Raw genomic sequence first — 16,250 nt, 5'->3', positions numbered from 1 at the left:
TGCATTAGCTCAGTATGATTTTGAAAAGGAAGGGTGTACCTACCTGATCTTATCAGGAAAACTAGTTTTTTCCGGTGAGTATGCTGTTAGCTATAGGCTTTTGTAGATCTTCTTTGTCAGGTTGAAAAAGTTCCCCTCTGTTCCTAGTTTGCTGAGAATTTTTGTCCTGAATGGTATTGAATTTTGTCAAATTCTTTTTCTACATCTGTTGATTCCTTTTAGCCTGTTTATATGATGGTTGATGATATTAGTTTTCACATGTACCAATTTTGAAGACCTGTAATAAATCCCACTTGATTATGGTATATAATTCTCTTATACATTGTTGGATTTGATTTGCTAATATTGTGTTCAGAATTTTTGCATCTTTGTGCACGAGAGATATTGGTTTGTCATTTTCTTATAATGCCTTTTCTGGTTTTAGTATTGGGGTGATACTGGCCTCAAGGAAGGAGTTAGTATTCTCTGCTTTTATCTTCTGAGAGAGATTGTAGAAATTTTGTATAACTTTTTTCTTAAGTGTTTGGTAGAATCCACCAGTGAACCCATCTGGGCTGATCCTTTCTGTCTTTGAACCTTATTAATTATCATTTCAGTTTCTTTAATAGATATAGACTTATTTAGATTTTTTTTAATGGTTCTTTTTATCTGATTTGCTTGGACTGTTTAAACTTATGAATTAATATTGTTGTTGTTCAGTTGCTAAGTTGTGTCTAACTCTTTGCAACCCCATGGATTGCAGCACTCCAGGCTGTCCTTTACTATCTCCCAGAGTTTGCTCAGGTTCTTGTCCATTGAGTTGGTGATGCCATCCAGCCATCTCGTCCTCTGCCACCCCCTTCTCCCCGTGCCCTCAGTCTTTCTCACCATGAGGATCTTTTCCAATGAGTCAACTCTTTGAATCAGGTGGCCAAAGTTTTGAAGCTTCAGCATCAGTCCTTCCAATGACTGTTAAGAGTTGATTTCCTTTAGGATTGACTGGTTTTATCTCCTTGAGGTGCAAGTGACTCTCAAGGGTCTTCTCCAGCACCACAATTCAAAAGCATCAATTCTTCACCTCTCAGCCTTCTTTATGGTCCAACTCTCCCATCCGTACATGACTACTGGAAAAAACATAGCTCTGACTATATGGACCTTTCTTGGCACAGTGATGTCTCTGCTTTTTAATACACTGTCTAGTTTTGTCATAGCTTTTTCCTTCCAAGGAGGAAACATCTTTTAATTTTGTGGCTGACCCCATCTGCAGTGGTTTTGGAGCCCAGAAAAATAAAACTGTCAGTGCTTCCACTTTTTCCCCTTCTATTTGCCATGAAGTGATGGGACTGCATGCCATGATCTTAGTTTTTTAATGTTGAGTTAGAAAAGGTTATGTTATCTTTTATTATACTTCTAAAATTATTAAAATACTGTCAGTACTTCGTGATGTTATCTTAGATTTACTTACTAAAGACATTAATAAAATACAACTTTTTTCTTCCAGCCCAGTGTATTAATTGTAACCTACAAGGAACCTGCAAAATCATCTTCTCAGTTTGGGTCCTACAAGCAAGCTGAATGGAGGCCAGATAGTACCATGATAGCTGTGTCAGTAAGTAGATTTTAATGGTGTTTTCTTATGAAATCATTACATTGCATCTAAACTGGATTTTCTTGGGTGAGATCTTTTTACTCTTTCACACTCTTTAGGTTTTACTGTCTGTGATAGCAGTTGTTCTATTTAGGTTACTCCTCCTACTGTATCTTCTTTCTTGATTCTTCTACTTCTTCCCACCGATAAATGGTGCCTACTTTGTTTTCTTTTTATTCCTTTCACTTTCCTTAAAGTCGAATCCAGATTTTTTAAGCTTTCATCTATATTCACATGATATTCTCAAATTTATATTATGAATCCTTCCCTTTATTCCCAAGGATGTTTCACAAAAATGATAAATTTTGTGTTTATGTCATACAATATTCTCATATCAATTTGAATTTATTTCTGCATCTCTTCTCTGGTCCATTAATGTGCTTAGATCTGGTTCATCTTTTCAAATTCTATTTTTTCATTGTCATCATCACCTAATTTGAGTTAGCGATGTTAATTTGAATTATCATGGTTAACATTTATTGAACACCTTCTATGTAAGTGTTGTTATAATCAGATTATGTGCATCATCTCTTTCAATCTTTAAATCAACACTTCAAAGTAAATACAATTGCCCTTTCTAGTAGATTAGTGTATTGAGGGTTTGAGAAATTAAGTTTTATCCACAGTTACACAGATAGTATATATTAGAGAGAAGGGCTTTAAAATGAGATACTTAGATTCCATTTACTGTCCTTTCAACTACTACACTAATTTATCTCTCTGCTTTCAGTCCTTTTCCTGTTCATGCTGTTTAATACTGACTGGGTTAATCATCCGAAAATGCCTCCATAAAATAAAAAAATATTGAGTATAGAAAGGTTTTGCAGATTGCCAACTATGTATCATATCTACTCTGCTTCCTGTTGGTATGTGGACTATAAACTAAAAATAGTTTTATGTATTTAAATGATTGAAAACAATCAGAGGAAAAATATTTTTGACACCTGAAAATTATTTAAAATTTAAATTTTACTGTCCATAAATAACATCTCCTTGAAAATGCCTATTTACATGTTGTTTACGGCTGCTTTCAAGTGACAGCATCTGAGTTGAGTACTCCCAACAGTGACCATATATGGTGCTTCATCTCTTCACTCTTCCGCTCAGTGTACTGTAAATTATAATGAAACATTTATAAATTTTGTGTTTGAAGTACCATGCATATTGCTATACTGTGACATTTCATATTATTTTTATTACTAGTGCATAAGGAATTAAATTGTGTCGGAATGAAAGAAGAGAAAAATAAATTTTGAATGTCATGCTTTTAAAGCACATGGGAGTGTGCATTATTTTATTACTGAATTAGATGGAAACATATTGTTTATTTTAGAATGACTATAGTGATGTGAAAAGAATACAATATAAGCTGACATTACCCAGCTAAGTACTCATCATAGTATTCTCAACTCACTGAAATTAGTAGTCAGGAAAAGTTAGAAAATTTAAAATGGACTCATCACATGAGAATTTTTTTCACAAATATAAAAAATTAAAATGAAGGTGCAATTGAAGTACGTTTGCTTGGTTCTTGTGATGAATTGACAGATGTTAATTCTGCTCAGTTGTTATTTGAATAGTTAAGGCAGAGTGTGAAATGATAATGAATTATTCCCCATGAATAGCATGTGTGAAACAACAGGTGAAAAAATTTTCAAAAAGGTTGAGAAAGCACTAATTCAGTATAACCTGAAGTAGAATCTGCTAACATGTTTTAATTGATGGTGGTAAAAACACAGAGCAGAAAAAGGCTTAGTTGGCAAATTTACAAAACTAATCTTTGGGTAAATATTGTAAAACAGATGGTTATATTTTAAGTTTTTGTTAGAAATAGAAGCTGAATATTCTGACTTGCTCAAGCCCAAAGCCTTTCATTGACTTAGCAGTCAGAAATTTATACGTGGTTAAGCCATTTTGATGACAACTGATGCAGATGACACCACCCTTATGGCAGAAAGTGAAGAGGAGCTAAAAAGCCTCGTCATGAAAGTGAAAGAGGAGAGCGAAAAAGTTGGCTTAAAGCTCAACAAGATCATGGCATCTGGTCCCATCACTTCATGGCAAATAGATGGGGAAACGGTGGAAACAGTGTCAGACTTTATTTTTTGCGGCTCCAAAATCACTGCAGAAGGTGACTGCAGCCATGATATTAAAAGACGCTTACTCCTTGGAAGAAAAGTTATGACCAACCTCGATAGCATATTCAAAAGCAGAGACATTACTTTGCCGACAAAGGTCCGTCTAGTCAAGGCTATAGTTTTTCCAGTAGTCATGTATGATGTGAGAGTTGGACTGTGAAGAAGGCTGAGTGCCGAAGAATTGATGCTTTTGAACTGTGGTGTTGGAGAAGACTCTTGAGAGTCCCTTGGACTGCAAGGAGATCCAACCAGTCCATTCTGAAGGAGATCAGCCCTGGGATTTCTTTGGAAGGAATGATGCTAAAGCTGCATGGGGTTGCAAAGAGTCGGACATGGCTGAGTGACTGAACTGAACTGAACTGAAACTCCAGTACTTTGGCCACCTCATGTGAAGAGTTGACTCGGAAAAGACTCTGATGCTGGGAGGGATTGGGGGCAGGAGGAGAAGGGGACGACAGAGGATGAGATGGCTGGATGGTATCACTGACTTGATGGGCTTGAGTTTGGGTAAGCTCCGGGAGTTAGTGATGGACAGGGAGGCCTGGCGTGCTGTGATTCATGGGGTCACAAAGAGCTGGACACGACTGAGCGACTGAACAGAACTAAATGTTTGAATTACAAGTAATGTCAGGCTGCTTTTTATACTTCCATTGCTGTCAAAAGTTAACAAGAAGTGAGATGTCTAAGAAAAATTAGCAATGTATATTTTTTTCTGAACTCAAGCCATGGTTCTGATAGTATTTTTTTGAACTTTGATGCCATTATGGAAGAAATTTCCATATTTCAGAACCATTAATTGTACAAATGAAGAGTGCTTCCACCTAACCTTCAATTGGCAGTGATTACAATGTAATGACATGTTAACATGCAATCATAGAAGAAATGTAGTAGACTTTATAATTGCCTATCAAGTGATAAATGTATTCAATTAAAATCATGCTCATGGATTGATGTCAGTATTTGGCAGTATGGGTTGGAAAAGACATTTTCACATGAAATTTGTAAAATTACAGATTAGCATTGAGGAAACTTTGAGGAATCAATTTTGATCATAGGGAACACTAACTTTATTTTTAATTGAAATGTAGTTAATTTACAGTGTTGTGTTAGTTTCTGTTGTACAGCAAAGTGATTCAGTTTTATATATTTATTTACATCCTTTTCTTTTGTGGTTTGTTACAGGATATTAAATATAGTTCCCTGTGCTGTATAGTAGGACCTTGGTTATTTATATATTTAGTTGTCTGTATCTGCTAATCCCAAATTCCTAATTTATCTTTCCTACACCTCCTTCCTCCTTTAGTAACCATAAATTTGTTTTCTATGTCTGTGAGTCTATTTCTGTTTTGTGAAAAAGTTCATTGTATCATATTTTAGATTCCATATATAAGTGGTATCATATAATATTTGTCTTTGTGTATCTGACTTACTTTACTTATGATAATCTCTAAGTCCATCCATGTTGCTGCAAATGGGCATTATTTCATTCTTTCTATGACTGAGTAATAATCCACTGTATGTACAACATCTTTTATTCATTTCATCTGTCAGTGGACACTTAGGTTGCTTTCCTGTCTTTGTTTTTGTTCAGTCGCTAAGTCGAGTCTGACTCTGCAACCCCATGGACTGCAGTGCCGGGGTCCAGCCCCGGTGAATCCAGGGTGATTCGAAGGTGGGGACGGAGTTGGTGTCCTTGGAAATAACTTATTTAATTACAGATAGAGAGGGATTAGAAAATTAGCAGAGAAAAAGAGGCTGAATAACTTGGTTTACATGGAATACCAGTCACCACCTACGTAGGCTGCAGGCATCTTCCCATTCTCCCAAAGGAGAAGAGGCACTGAGTCCCCCCCACCCCAGTCCGATCTTAGAAGCCCAGGCAAAATTAGCAGGCTTGGTGGGTACCCATGCACCAGATGGGAATTCGGCCAGAAAACAGTAGGAGAGAAAAAGAGGCTGAATAACTTGGTTTACGTGGGATACCAATAAAATTCCAAGACAAGGAATTTGCATCATCTACTTTAGGCCACCGGCGCCACTTGAATATTGGAAGGTGCCCTTCCTTGGGCTCCTTCTCATATGGGCTTGAAAGCCAGGGCAAGTAAGTAGACATGGCAAGCACCCACGCTCCAGATGGGAATTCAGCCAGAAAAACGGGGAGCAAGAAAGAAGGACATGGGGGAATCAGTCTTTCCAGAAACTGATCCGATTTCATTTTGGGGTTTGCTTATATACCTTTTGTTACACATAGGGATGAATACAGAGTCACGCGGGGGTCAGCAGTCCTGACCTTGATCAAAATCAGGTGCTTTACATAAAAAAAGATCTTAGGGGTTTTACATCATCTTCTGGCCATGAGGCCTGCTGACATTTTATGATCCTTTCTTTCTGATAACCAAAAAACTTATTTTTTCCAAGGGTGTTTTTTCTTAAACCAGGCACCACCCTCCAAATAAAGTTGCATTCCTATAGGGTGAAGGTGTAGTGAGTTACAATCAAGAAAGGAATTTATTTAACCCAAGGTTAACATGATTAATCTTAAAGGTTAATACTTATTTCTCCTATATGCTTAAAGGTTAATACTTATTTCTTCTATATGCTAGTTATATTCATTATAAGGGCAGGGAATATGGAGATTTAGCAGCAAACATCAGCCCAACAAATGAAAATCCTTTCACCAGTGTTCCCCTTATCTATTTAGTCTTAAGATAGTGATAAAGTTACATTTTTACGTAGCAAGGACCCAGTGATTTATAACAAAGTACAGTGATCTATTACAAAAGAGAAAATTCATTAACTCAAAAAGTCTAGTATTGCTAACCTTAAAAATTACTGTATTTCCTTTTCCAAATACATTGATTAATATATTCCCAGGTGCCTAAGGATATGGAGGCCTGGTGGCAATCATTGACTCAACAATGAGAAAAGCCCTATGCTAATTAAGACTCTCAAAATACTCCAGGCTCTCTGTACTGTTTATGGTTGAGAGGTAGTAAATAATCATGTGTTAGTGGCAGGAGTATGGATAATCCTGTCACACAAGCTAGTCTGTCAGCAGAGAGGTTTGACCTGAGACACCCTTGTCACACCCAGGGCAGGGAATTAGCAGCAATTATTGGCACAACAAATGAAAAACCCTTCACCAATATAATTCCTAACCAACCCACTATACTAGTAATTTCTAACTTCCCCAAAAAACTTGTCTTTAGTAAGTCTAAAACATCTTGTGCCTCTCAGGTTGGGAGGCTGTAAACAATCACATGTGGCCGGCCGAACCTATACAAGCGGGCTAGATAACCTTCAGAGGAGTTGAAACACTTATCACGCCCAGGAATTTTTATTGACTTGGAGCTGCACGTTGACTCCTTCTCCGAGAGAACCGTGGGGAACAGCCCCCCATAAAGTCAGAGGTGTAGGTGAGAGCATGAAACAGTAAAGTAGATAGACTCTGGTTTGGGGGGTAGATGCTTGGGAACAGGGGGTTTCCTGAGGCTTGATTACGCTTTGCGTATGCCGAGCCTCCTTCCTTATGACCTTTGTCATGAGCGGAGTTCCTCGTGCTGGCTCCCGGCACTGCAGCATGCCACACTGTCTCCCAGAGTTTGCTCAGTTGTGTCGATTGTGTCCATTGTGTCGATGATGCCATCTAACATCTCATTCTCTATTGCCCTCTTCTCTTGTACTCAGTCTTTCCCAGCATCAGGGTCTTTTCCAGTCAGTAAGCTCTTCACATCAGGTGGCCAATGTATTGTACCTTCGCCTTCAGCATCTGTCCTTCCCAGTCAATATTCAGGGTTAATTTCCTTTAGGGTTGACTGGTTTCATCTCCTTTCTGTTCAAGGGACTCGCAAGAGTCTACTTCAGCACCACAGTTTGAAACAGTTTGAAAGCATTAATTCTTTGGCACTCAGCTTTCTTTATGGTCCAACTCTCCCATGTGTACATGACTACTGGAAAAACCATAGCTTTGACTATACAGACCTTTGTTGCCAAAGTAATGTTTCTGCTTTTTGTTATGCTGTCTGGATTTGTCATAGCTTTCCTTCCAAGGAGCAAGCCCTGTCAGCATTTACTTCTGGGAGTAGTCACAGCATGCTTTTTGGTAACTCTGTTGTAGTCCCAGATGGCTCAGCAGGTAAAGTGTCTGCCTGCAATACAGGAGACGCAGGAAATGCAGGTTTGGTCCCTGGGTTGGGAAGATCCTCTAGATAAGGAAATGGCTACCCACTCCAGTATTCTTGCCTAGGAAATTCCATGGACAGAGGAGCCTGGCAGGCTACAGTCCATGGGGTGGCAAGAGTCAGACACCATTTAACGAGTAAGAACAACAGCAACTGAGAAAAGAAGAAAGTTAGGAACGTGGGTTCAATCTTTCCATCTTAGCAGAAGCTAACTCAAAGTAAACCATTTCATCCCATTGTTCAAGTTTCATTTGCCTCTGCCTGCAAAAGAGGTTATATTTTATCTTCATTTTTTATATTATAATGCACTATAATGTAGAATAATACAGATGGAGAACTATTCATTATTTGATAATAGTTTAGTAAGGTCACTGGTATTTTTGTATTATCTGTTCAGTGAGGCAATCACTTGAAATAGGAATTATTCTTGCCTGGAAAATTCCTTGGACAGTGGAGCCTGGTGCGGACTCCATGGGGTCACAAGGAGTTGAACACGACTGATCACACACAGTACAAAGCAATCACGCTTCTTTGCAGTCATTTGTACTAAAAGATGATCTATAAAGGGACACATAGAAATAATCTTACAAATTATATATTACCATGCCATGTGTATTAGATAAGTGAACTTACTAGATAATTAGAAGTTTAATTGGATTCTAGAGCTTTATAATTTTGATGGTCCTTTGTCTCAAATGTATTTTACCTTTTCTTAGCCTCCTACATGAATCCATTGATTGTGAATTAACTACTTACTTAAAAATTGAGTTGTTATGATGGTTAACTTTTTTGGTGCCTGCTCTGTGCTGGGCACTATTTAAGTGCCTGTGTGCATTAAAATTATTTTTCATAACAGCTCTCTGATGATACATAATTTTGTTACTTCCATCATACAGTTGAGTTGATTGTGGTAGACAGATTAAAGCACCTGCCCCAGATTACATAGATACTGTGTACTTCAGATCACACTACTGATAATGAAATTCTAACCCATGAAGCCTGGTTCTAGAATTTGAAAGTCTTAATAATTTTGCTTTACTGCCTTTCACTGTTAGCATGGTTGTTTAATCCTACTAGCTATTATGGAATAAAGCTGAATCTAGGAGATATTTTGCAATTTGCTTTTATAAAAACATCAATAGACTGTGTGAGAAGCGTATACAGTTGTATGACCTGTAGAGCAATACAACATCAGTCTCTCTCTGCACTTTAAGTCAAAACCAAAGCACTTTTTACGGCCTTCCCCTCAACCGCCAAGAATAGTCATTGTGTGCTCTGGCATGTCAGTTATATTAAAAATTCTATTACTGTATCATCAACAGAGCCACAGTCACCTCCTTATCAAGTTGTACCTTGATATTTTAAATGTGAGAAAGAAAATCCTTTACCATTTTAAGAATTGGCCCATAGTGTTTGGGAGTGTTTTCTCTGAATATCAAAAGTAGAATATCATTTTAGTAGATATGATACTAGGCCATAAATATCCCTACAGTTTTCCTCAGTTTCAGACAATTTATATATATATATATATAAATATATGTGTGCGTGTGTGTGTGTGCACTGCTGCTAAGTCACTTCAGTTGTGTCCAACTCTGTGCGACCCCATAGATGGCAGCCAGCCAACCAGGCTCCCCCGTCCCTGGGATTCTCCAGGCAAGAACACTGGGGTGGGTTGCCATTTCCTTCTCCAGTGCGTGAAAGGGAAAAGTGAAAGTGAAGTCGCTCAGTCATGTGCGACTCTTCGCGACCCCGTGGACTGCAGCCTACCAGGCTCCTCCATCCATGGGATTTTCCAGGCAAGAGTACTGGAGTGGGGTGCCATTGCCTTCTCTGATATATGTGCACAAGGAACATTAAAATGAATTTTAAGTGTTGTCTCATTCCTAGTACTCTATGTGGCAAGAAGCACCAGTGTATTTGGCATATGCATAAATATTTTTATTGAGGCTTTGCTTATAATAGGAAAAAACCTGGAGTCTCTTGATTCTGCATTCTCTTCCAATCACCAGTATTTTGCTAAATCCTGACTCTAATTTATTGGCATCCTCTTTATTCTCATTGTCATTACCTTAGCACAGGCCTTTAGTATATTTTGTAGAATGCCTAGAACTCAAAACTTTCAGCTATTTTTTATTTTTGTCTACTTGAAATGTGCCTAAATTATGCATCAGTTCAGTTCAGTGGCTCAGTCGTGTCCGACTCTTTGCGACCCCATGAATCGCAGCACACCAGGCCTCCCTGTCCATCACCAACTCCCGGAGTTCACTCAGATTCACATCCATCGAGCCAGTGATGCCATCCAGCCATCTCATCCTCTGTCATCCCCTTCTCCTCCTGCCCCCAATCCCTCCCAGCATCAAAGTCTTTTCCAATGAGTCAACTCTTCGCATGAGGTTGCCAAAGTACTGGAGTTTCAGCTTCTTCATCATTCCTTCCAAAGAAATCCCAGGGCTGATCTTCAGAATGGACTGGTTGTATCTCCTTGCAGTCCAAGGAACTCTCAAGAGTCTTCTCCAACACCACAGTTCAAAAGCATCAATTCTTTGGTGCTCAGCCTTCTTCACTGTTTCTAAATCACAGCCCTTATTCTTACTTTCAAACCTTTTGGTGGCTTCTTCTTGTATTCAAAATGTATTCTAAACTTCTTAGTCTAATATTCAAGGCATCTTGTGATCTGGCCTCAACCTGCCATTCCAACTCCGTTTCTGCTTGCTACCCTTGATATTCTCTTTCACTCTTAGGTAATGGAAGTGTACTTTGTCTGCCACAACATGAGAGTTACTATAACATGTATTAGAATATAGCTTTTTTTTGACTAAGGGAAAAACATCAGTTTAACTTAGAATTCCTGTTGTTTCATTGTCGGGTTTTTCTCCCCTACTCTTGCTAACATGTTAATGTATTAAGTCACCAAATAACAGCTGAAAGCAAAGAGAGCGGACTACAGCAAGTTGTAGAGGAATATAGTGTTCTACATAGTACTCATTCATCTCTCTCTTCTTTCTTTTTCATCTTGGTTTGACCAAACACTGTTTTGGAAGTGATTGCTCTTCTCCTGGATGTCTTTGAATTTTGCTCTTTTTTCTATAACTTGGTGTCCTTAAATTATACTATTTATATTCCCTTAAAATATACATGTTCTTAAGTTATACTGTTTTTGTTAGAGTCATTATTTTTCACATTTAATATCTAACTTCAAAATGGTGGCTCAGAACAACCATTTGTTTACTCTCCTGTGATTTGCTGTGGGTTTGGTCAAGTGGTTCTCCTGATCTCAGTGCCTGTAGTACTGATGTGACTGCAGACATCTGACAGCTCTGCTGATGCTGGATGGTCTTTTAGTTACATGTCTGATAGTTGACTGTTGCTGTCCACTTTGGTTTTCTTTGTAACTTATTTTCCAGTAGGCTAGATAAAGTTTGTTTTCTTTTGTTTTTTACTGTGATGGTAGAAGCTTTTCAAGAGAGCAAAAGTTTCCAAGTCAGCCATCATTTCCATTCCATTTTTCTAAATAGCTTTATTGAAGTACAGTTGATATACAATAAACTGCACATACTTGAAGTGTACAATTAGATTAATTTTGAAACTGTAACTACAATCAAGTTAGTTAACAGATCAGCAGCTGTAGAGGTTTCCTTCTACCCTTTTGTAATTCTTCCCTCCTGCCATGATTTACCTTCCTCTAAAACCAATTATTGATTTGCTTTCTGTCAGTAGATGAGTAGAGTTTTAAATAGATGGAATCATCCAATGTATGCTTTTTTCTAATTTACTGACATAATTTAAGCACAGTTATTTTGAGAGTCAAGCATGTTGTCATGAATCAGTAGTTCGTGCTGAGTAGTATTCCATCTTATGGATATAACACAATTGGTTTATCCATTTATCTGTTGATGGGCATTTGAGTTGTTTACAGTTTTGGTCAAGTAAAGCATTGTGGACATTGAAGTACAAATCTTTATATGGATATATATCTCCTTTTTCCTTGGGTAAATAACTATGAATGGAACAGCTAGATCAAAAGGTAGGTACCTTATGTTTAACTTTTTAAGGAAATGCTAAACTTTTTACAGAGTAACTGTACCAATGTATATCCCTGCCAGCAGTGTACAGGAGTTTTCATTCCTCTTTGCCAGTTTATGGTATGCCTTTTTAAGTTTAGTTATTCTGATGGGTGGGTGGTGGTATCCGATTATAGTTATAATTTACATTTCTGTAATGACTAATGATGTTGAAATCTTTTCATTTGTTTATTTCCCATTTACCCATTTTATTTATTTATTATTTGCTTTCTTTTTGAGTTTCTAGACTTCTTAGTATATTTTGGATAAAAGTCTTTATTACACATATGCTTTACAAAGAATTTCTTCTAGTATGTTACTTGTCTTTTCATCCTGTTAACAGTGGTTTTCCAGTGAAGTACTTAATTTTGATGAAGTCCAGTTCATTCTTTTTTTTTTTTTTTTAATGTGTCGTATCTTCTCCTGTGCTCTCTTTTAGAAGTCTTACTGATGTAGGTTTTATATTTAGGTCTATGCTATATGTTGAATTAAATTTTGTGTATGGTGCAGGGTATGGTTCCAAGTTAATTGTTTGCCTGTTGATACTCAGTTGTTCAACACAGTCTGTTGAAAAGGTTATCCTTTCTACACTGCATTTCTTTTGCATCTTTGTCGTATCAGTTGTCCTTGTGTATGTGGGATTTTGTCTGCATTCTCTTCAGTTCCACGAAGTGTTAATCTGTCTTTATGTTCAGTTCAGTTCAGTTAGTTCAGTTGCTCAGTTGTGTCCGACTCTTTGCGACCCCATGAATCGCAGCATGCCAGCCTCCCTGTCCATCACCAGCTCCCAGAATTCACTCAGACTCATGTCCATCAAGTCAGTGATGCCATCCAGCCATCTCATCCTCTGTTGTCCCCTTCTCCTCCTGCCCCCAATCCCTCCCAGCATCAGGGTCTTGTCCAATGAGTCAACTCTTTGCATAAGGTGGCCAAAGTACTGGAGTTTCAGCTTTAGCATCAGTCCTTCCAAAGAAATCCCAGGGCTGATCTCCTTCAGAATGGACTGGTTGGATCTCCTTGCAGTCCAAGGGACTCTCAAGAGTCTTCTCCAACACCACAGTTCAAAAGCATCAATTCTTCGGCACTCAGCCTTCTTCACAGTCCAACTCTCACATCCACACATGACTACTGGAAAAACCATAGCCTTGACGAGACGGACCTTAGTAGGCGAAGTAATGTCTCTGCCTTTGAATATGCTATCTAGGTTGGTCATAGCATTCCTTCCAAGGAGTAAGTGTCTTTTAATTTCATGGTTGCAGTCACCATTGGCAGTGATTTTGGAGCCCCCCAAAATAAAGTCTGACACTGTTTCCACTGTTTCCCCATCTATTTCCCATGAAGTGATGGGACCGGATGCCATGATCTTCGTTTTCTGAATGTTGAGCTTAAGCCAACTTTTTCACTCTCCACTTTCACTTTCATCAAAAGGCTTTTTAGTTCCTCTTCACTTTCTGCCATAAGGGTGGTGTCATCTGCATATCTGAGGTTATTGATATTTCTCCCAGCAATCTTGATTCCAGCTTGTGTTTCCTCCAGTCCAGCGTTTCTCATGATGTACTCTGCATATAAGTTAAATAAGCAGGGTGACAATATACAGCCTTGACGTACTCCTTTTCCTATTTGGAACCAGTGTGTTGTTCCACTTCCAGTTCTAACTGTTGCTTCCTGATCTGCATACAGATTTCTCAAGAGGCAAGTCAGGTGGTCTGGTACTCCCATCTGTTTCAGAATTTTCCACAGTTTATTGTGATCCACACAGTCAAAGGCTTTGGCATAGTCAATAAAGCAGAAATAGATGTTTTTCTGGAACTCTGTTGCTTCTTCCATGATCAGCTGATATTGGCAATTTGATCTCTGGTTCCTCTGCCTTTTCTAAAACCAGCTTAACATCAAGAAGTTCATGGTTCACGTATTGCTGAAGCCTGGCTTGGAGAATTTTGAGCATTACTTTACTAGCATGTGAGATGAGTGTAACTGTGTGGTAGTTTGAGCATTCTTTGGCATTGCCTTTCTTTGGAATTGGAATGAAAACGGACCCTTTCCATCCTGTGGCCACTGCTGAGTTTTCCAAATTTGCTGGCAGATTGAGTGCAGCACTTTCACAGCATCATCTTTCAGGATTTGAAATAGCTCCACTGGAATTCCATCACCTCCACTAGCTTTGTTGGTAGTGATGCTTTCTAAGGCCCACTTGACTTCACATTCCAGGATGTCTGGCTCTAGATGAGTGATTACACCATCGTGATTATCTGGGTCGTGAAGATCCTTTTTGTACAGTTCTTCTGTGTATTCTTGCCACCTCTTCTTAATATCTTCTGCTTCTGTTAGGTCCAGACCATTTCTGTCCTTTATCGAGCCCATCTTTGCATGAAATGTTTGCTTCGTATCTCTAATTTTCTTGAAGAGATCTCTAGTCTTTCCCATTCTGTTCTTTTCCTCTGTTTCTTTGCATTGATCACTGAAGAAAGCTTTCTTATCTCTTCTTGCTATTCTTTGGAACTCTGCATTCAGATGCTTGTATCTTTACTTTTCTCCTTTGCTTTTTGCTTCTCTTCTTTCCACAGCTATTTGTAAGGCCTCCCCAGACAGCCATTTTGCTTTTTTGCATTTCTTTTCCATGGGGATGGTCTTGACCCCAGTCTCCTGTACAATACAGTATTATTTTGATTACTCTAGCTCTGTAATTATTTTTGAAATCATATAGTGTTACTTTTTCAACTTCCTTTTCAAAGTTGCTTTCACTTTTGTAGGACCTTTTGTTTCCATATGAATTATAGAATCACCTAGTTGGTTTCTATGAATATGACTGCTGGGCTTTTGATTGGAATTGTGTTGGATCTGTGGATCCATTGGAGAAGATGTGTCATCATTGCAGAATTGAATCTTCTGACCTATAAACAAGTTATATCTCTTATTTAGATATTTTTAACTTCATCAATGTTTTATTATTAGTGTACAGGTATTTCACATCTTTTGCCAGATTTATCTCAAAGTATTTTATATTTTTTGGGAAAACTTTTAATTTTCTAATTGTTCATCTCTAATATGTAGAAATGCTGTTGATTTTTCTGTTGATCTTGTATTTTACAACCATGCTAAACTCACTTATTCTACTACTTTTTTAGTAGATCTCATCATATTTTCTCAGAAGACTATGATATCAACCTGGATACTTTCTATTCCTTTTTCTTTGTTGATTTTATTGGTAAGACTGTCCAGTATAATCTTGAATAGGAAAGTATTTATCTTTTGGTATTAAGAATCATGTTATAGGTATTTTTAAAATTCTCTTTATTATGTAGTAAAAGTTAACCCCCTCTTGTTAATTTGCTGATAGTTTTTAATTAGTAGTGTTATATTGGATTTTGTTTGATACCTTTTCTGCATTTATTGAGAATATCATACAGTTTTCCTTTTTTAGTTTGTTAATATTGTAAATTACATTTATTGATTTTTGAATGTTAAACCAACCTTGTATTCCTGAATAAGCATGATCTGTTATTCTGACAGTACATTGTTAGATTTAATTTGCCAAATCTTTGTTTAGAAATTTTTGATGTTAATAAAGGATACTGGTTTGTAGTTTTTTTTCCTCAAAATGCCTTTATCTTGTTTTGGTGTGAAGGTAAAGCTGGCCTCATAAAATGAGATCAAAATTTTTCATCCTTTTTGTTTTTTTAGATGAGTTTGTGTTGAATCAATATTGTCTCTTTTCTAAATATTTGGTAGAATTCACCAGTGATAGCATCTGGGCCTAGAGTTTTGTTTCCTGGAAAGGATTTAATTTCTTTAGTAGATACAAGCAAGTTTTGATAGTTTAGGTATTTCACGGAATCTCTCCATTTCATCAAAGTTGTAAATTTACTGTCATAAAGTTATTCACAGTACTCACTTCTTATTTTTAAATATGTGTAAACTATGTGGTGGAGAAAGAAATGGCAACCCACTCCAGTGTTCTTGCCTGGAGAATCCCAGGGATAGGGGAGCCTGGTCGGCTGCCGTCTATGGGGTCGCACAGAGTCGGACACGACTGAAGCGACTTAGCAGCTGCAGCAGCAAACTATGTGGTGATGTCACCTCTCATTTCTGATAGTGCTTATCCTGTTTCTTTTTTTCCTGGACACTATGACTAGAAGTATAGAAGATCTTAATGATCTTTTTTAAAAACAAAACAAAACCCAGATTTTAGTTTCATTGATTTTCTTTTCTGTTTCACTGATTTTCTTTTCTGTTTCACTGATTT

The 16,250-nt window shown here is 37.7% G+C and overlaps 1 protein-coding gene across 2 annotated transcripts in view; it reads left to right on the top strand.

Annotated features, from left to right (window-relative positions):
* LOC120864550 (guanine nucleotide exchange factor subunit RIC1) overlaps window positions 1–16,250 on the top strand; it is a 140,802-nt gene that overhangs the window by 44,288 nt on the left and 80,264 nt on the right. For both annotated transcript variants that reach the window (XM_040241677.1, XM_040241633.1), the window contains exon 2: window positions 1,481–1,588. In XM_040241677.1, the coding sequence (XP_040097611.1) occupies window positions 1,481–1,588 (108 nt within the window). The remainder of the gene's footprint in view (window positions 1–1,480; window positions 1,589–16,250) is intronic.

This window comes from Oryx dammah, unplaced genomic scaffold (genome assembly GCF_014754425.2).
Source record: "Oryx dammah isolate SB20612 unplaced genomic scaffold, SCBI_Odam_1.1 HiC_scaffold_1, whole genome shotgun sequence".
Lineage (NCBI taxonomy): Eukaryota > Metazoa > Chordata > Mammalia > Artiodactyla > Bovidae > Oryx > Oryx dammah.
Note: the sequence above shows the minus strand (reverse complement) of the source record. Positions and strands in the feature narration are given on the sequence as shown.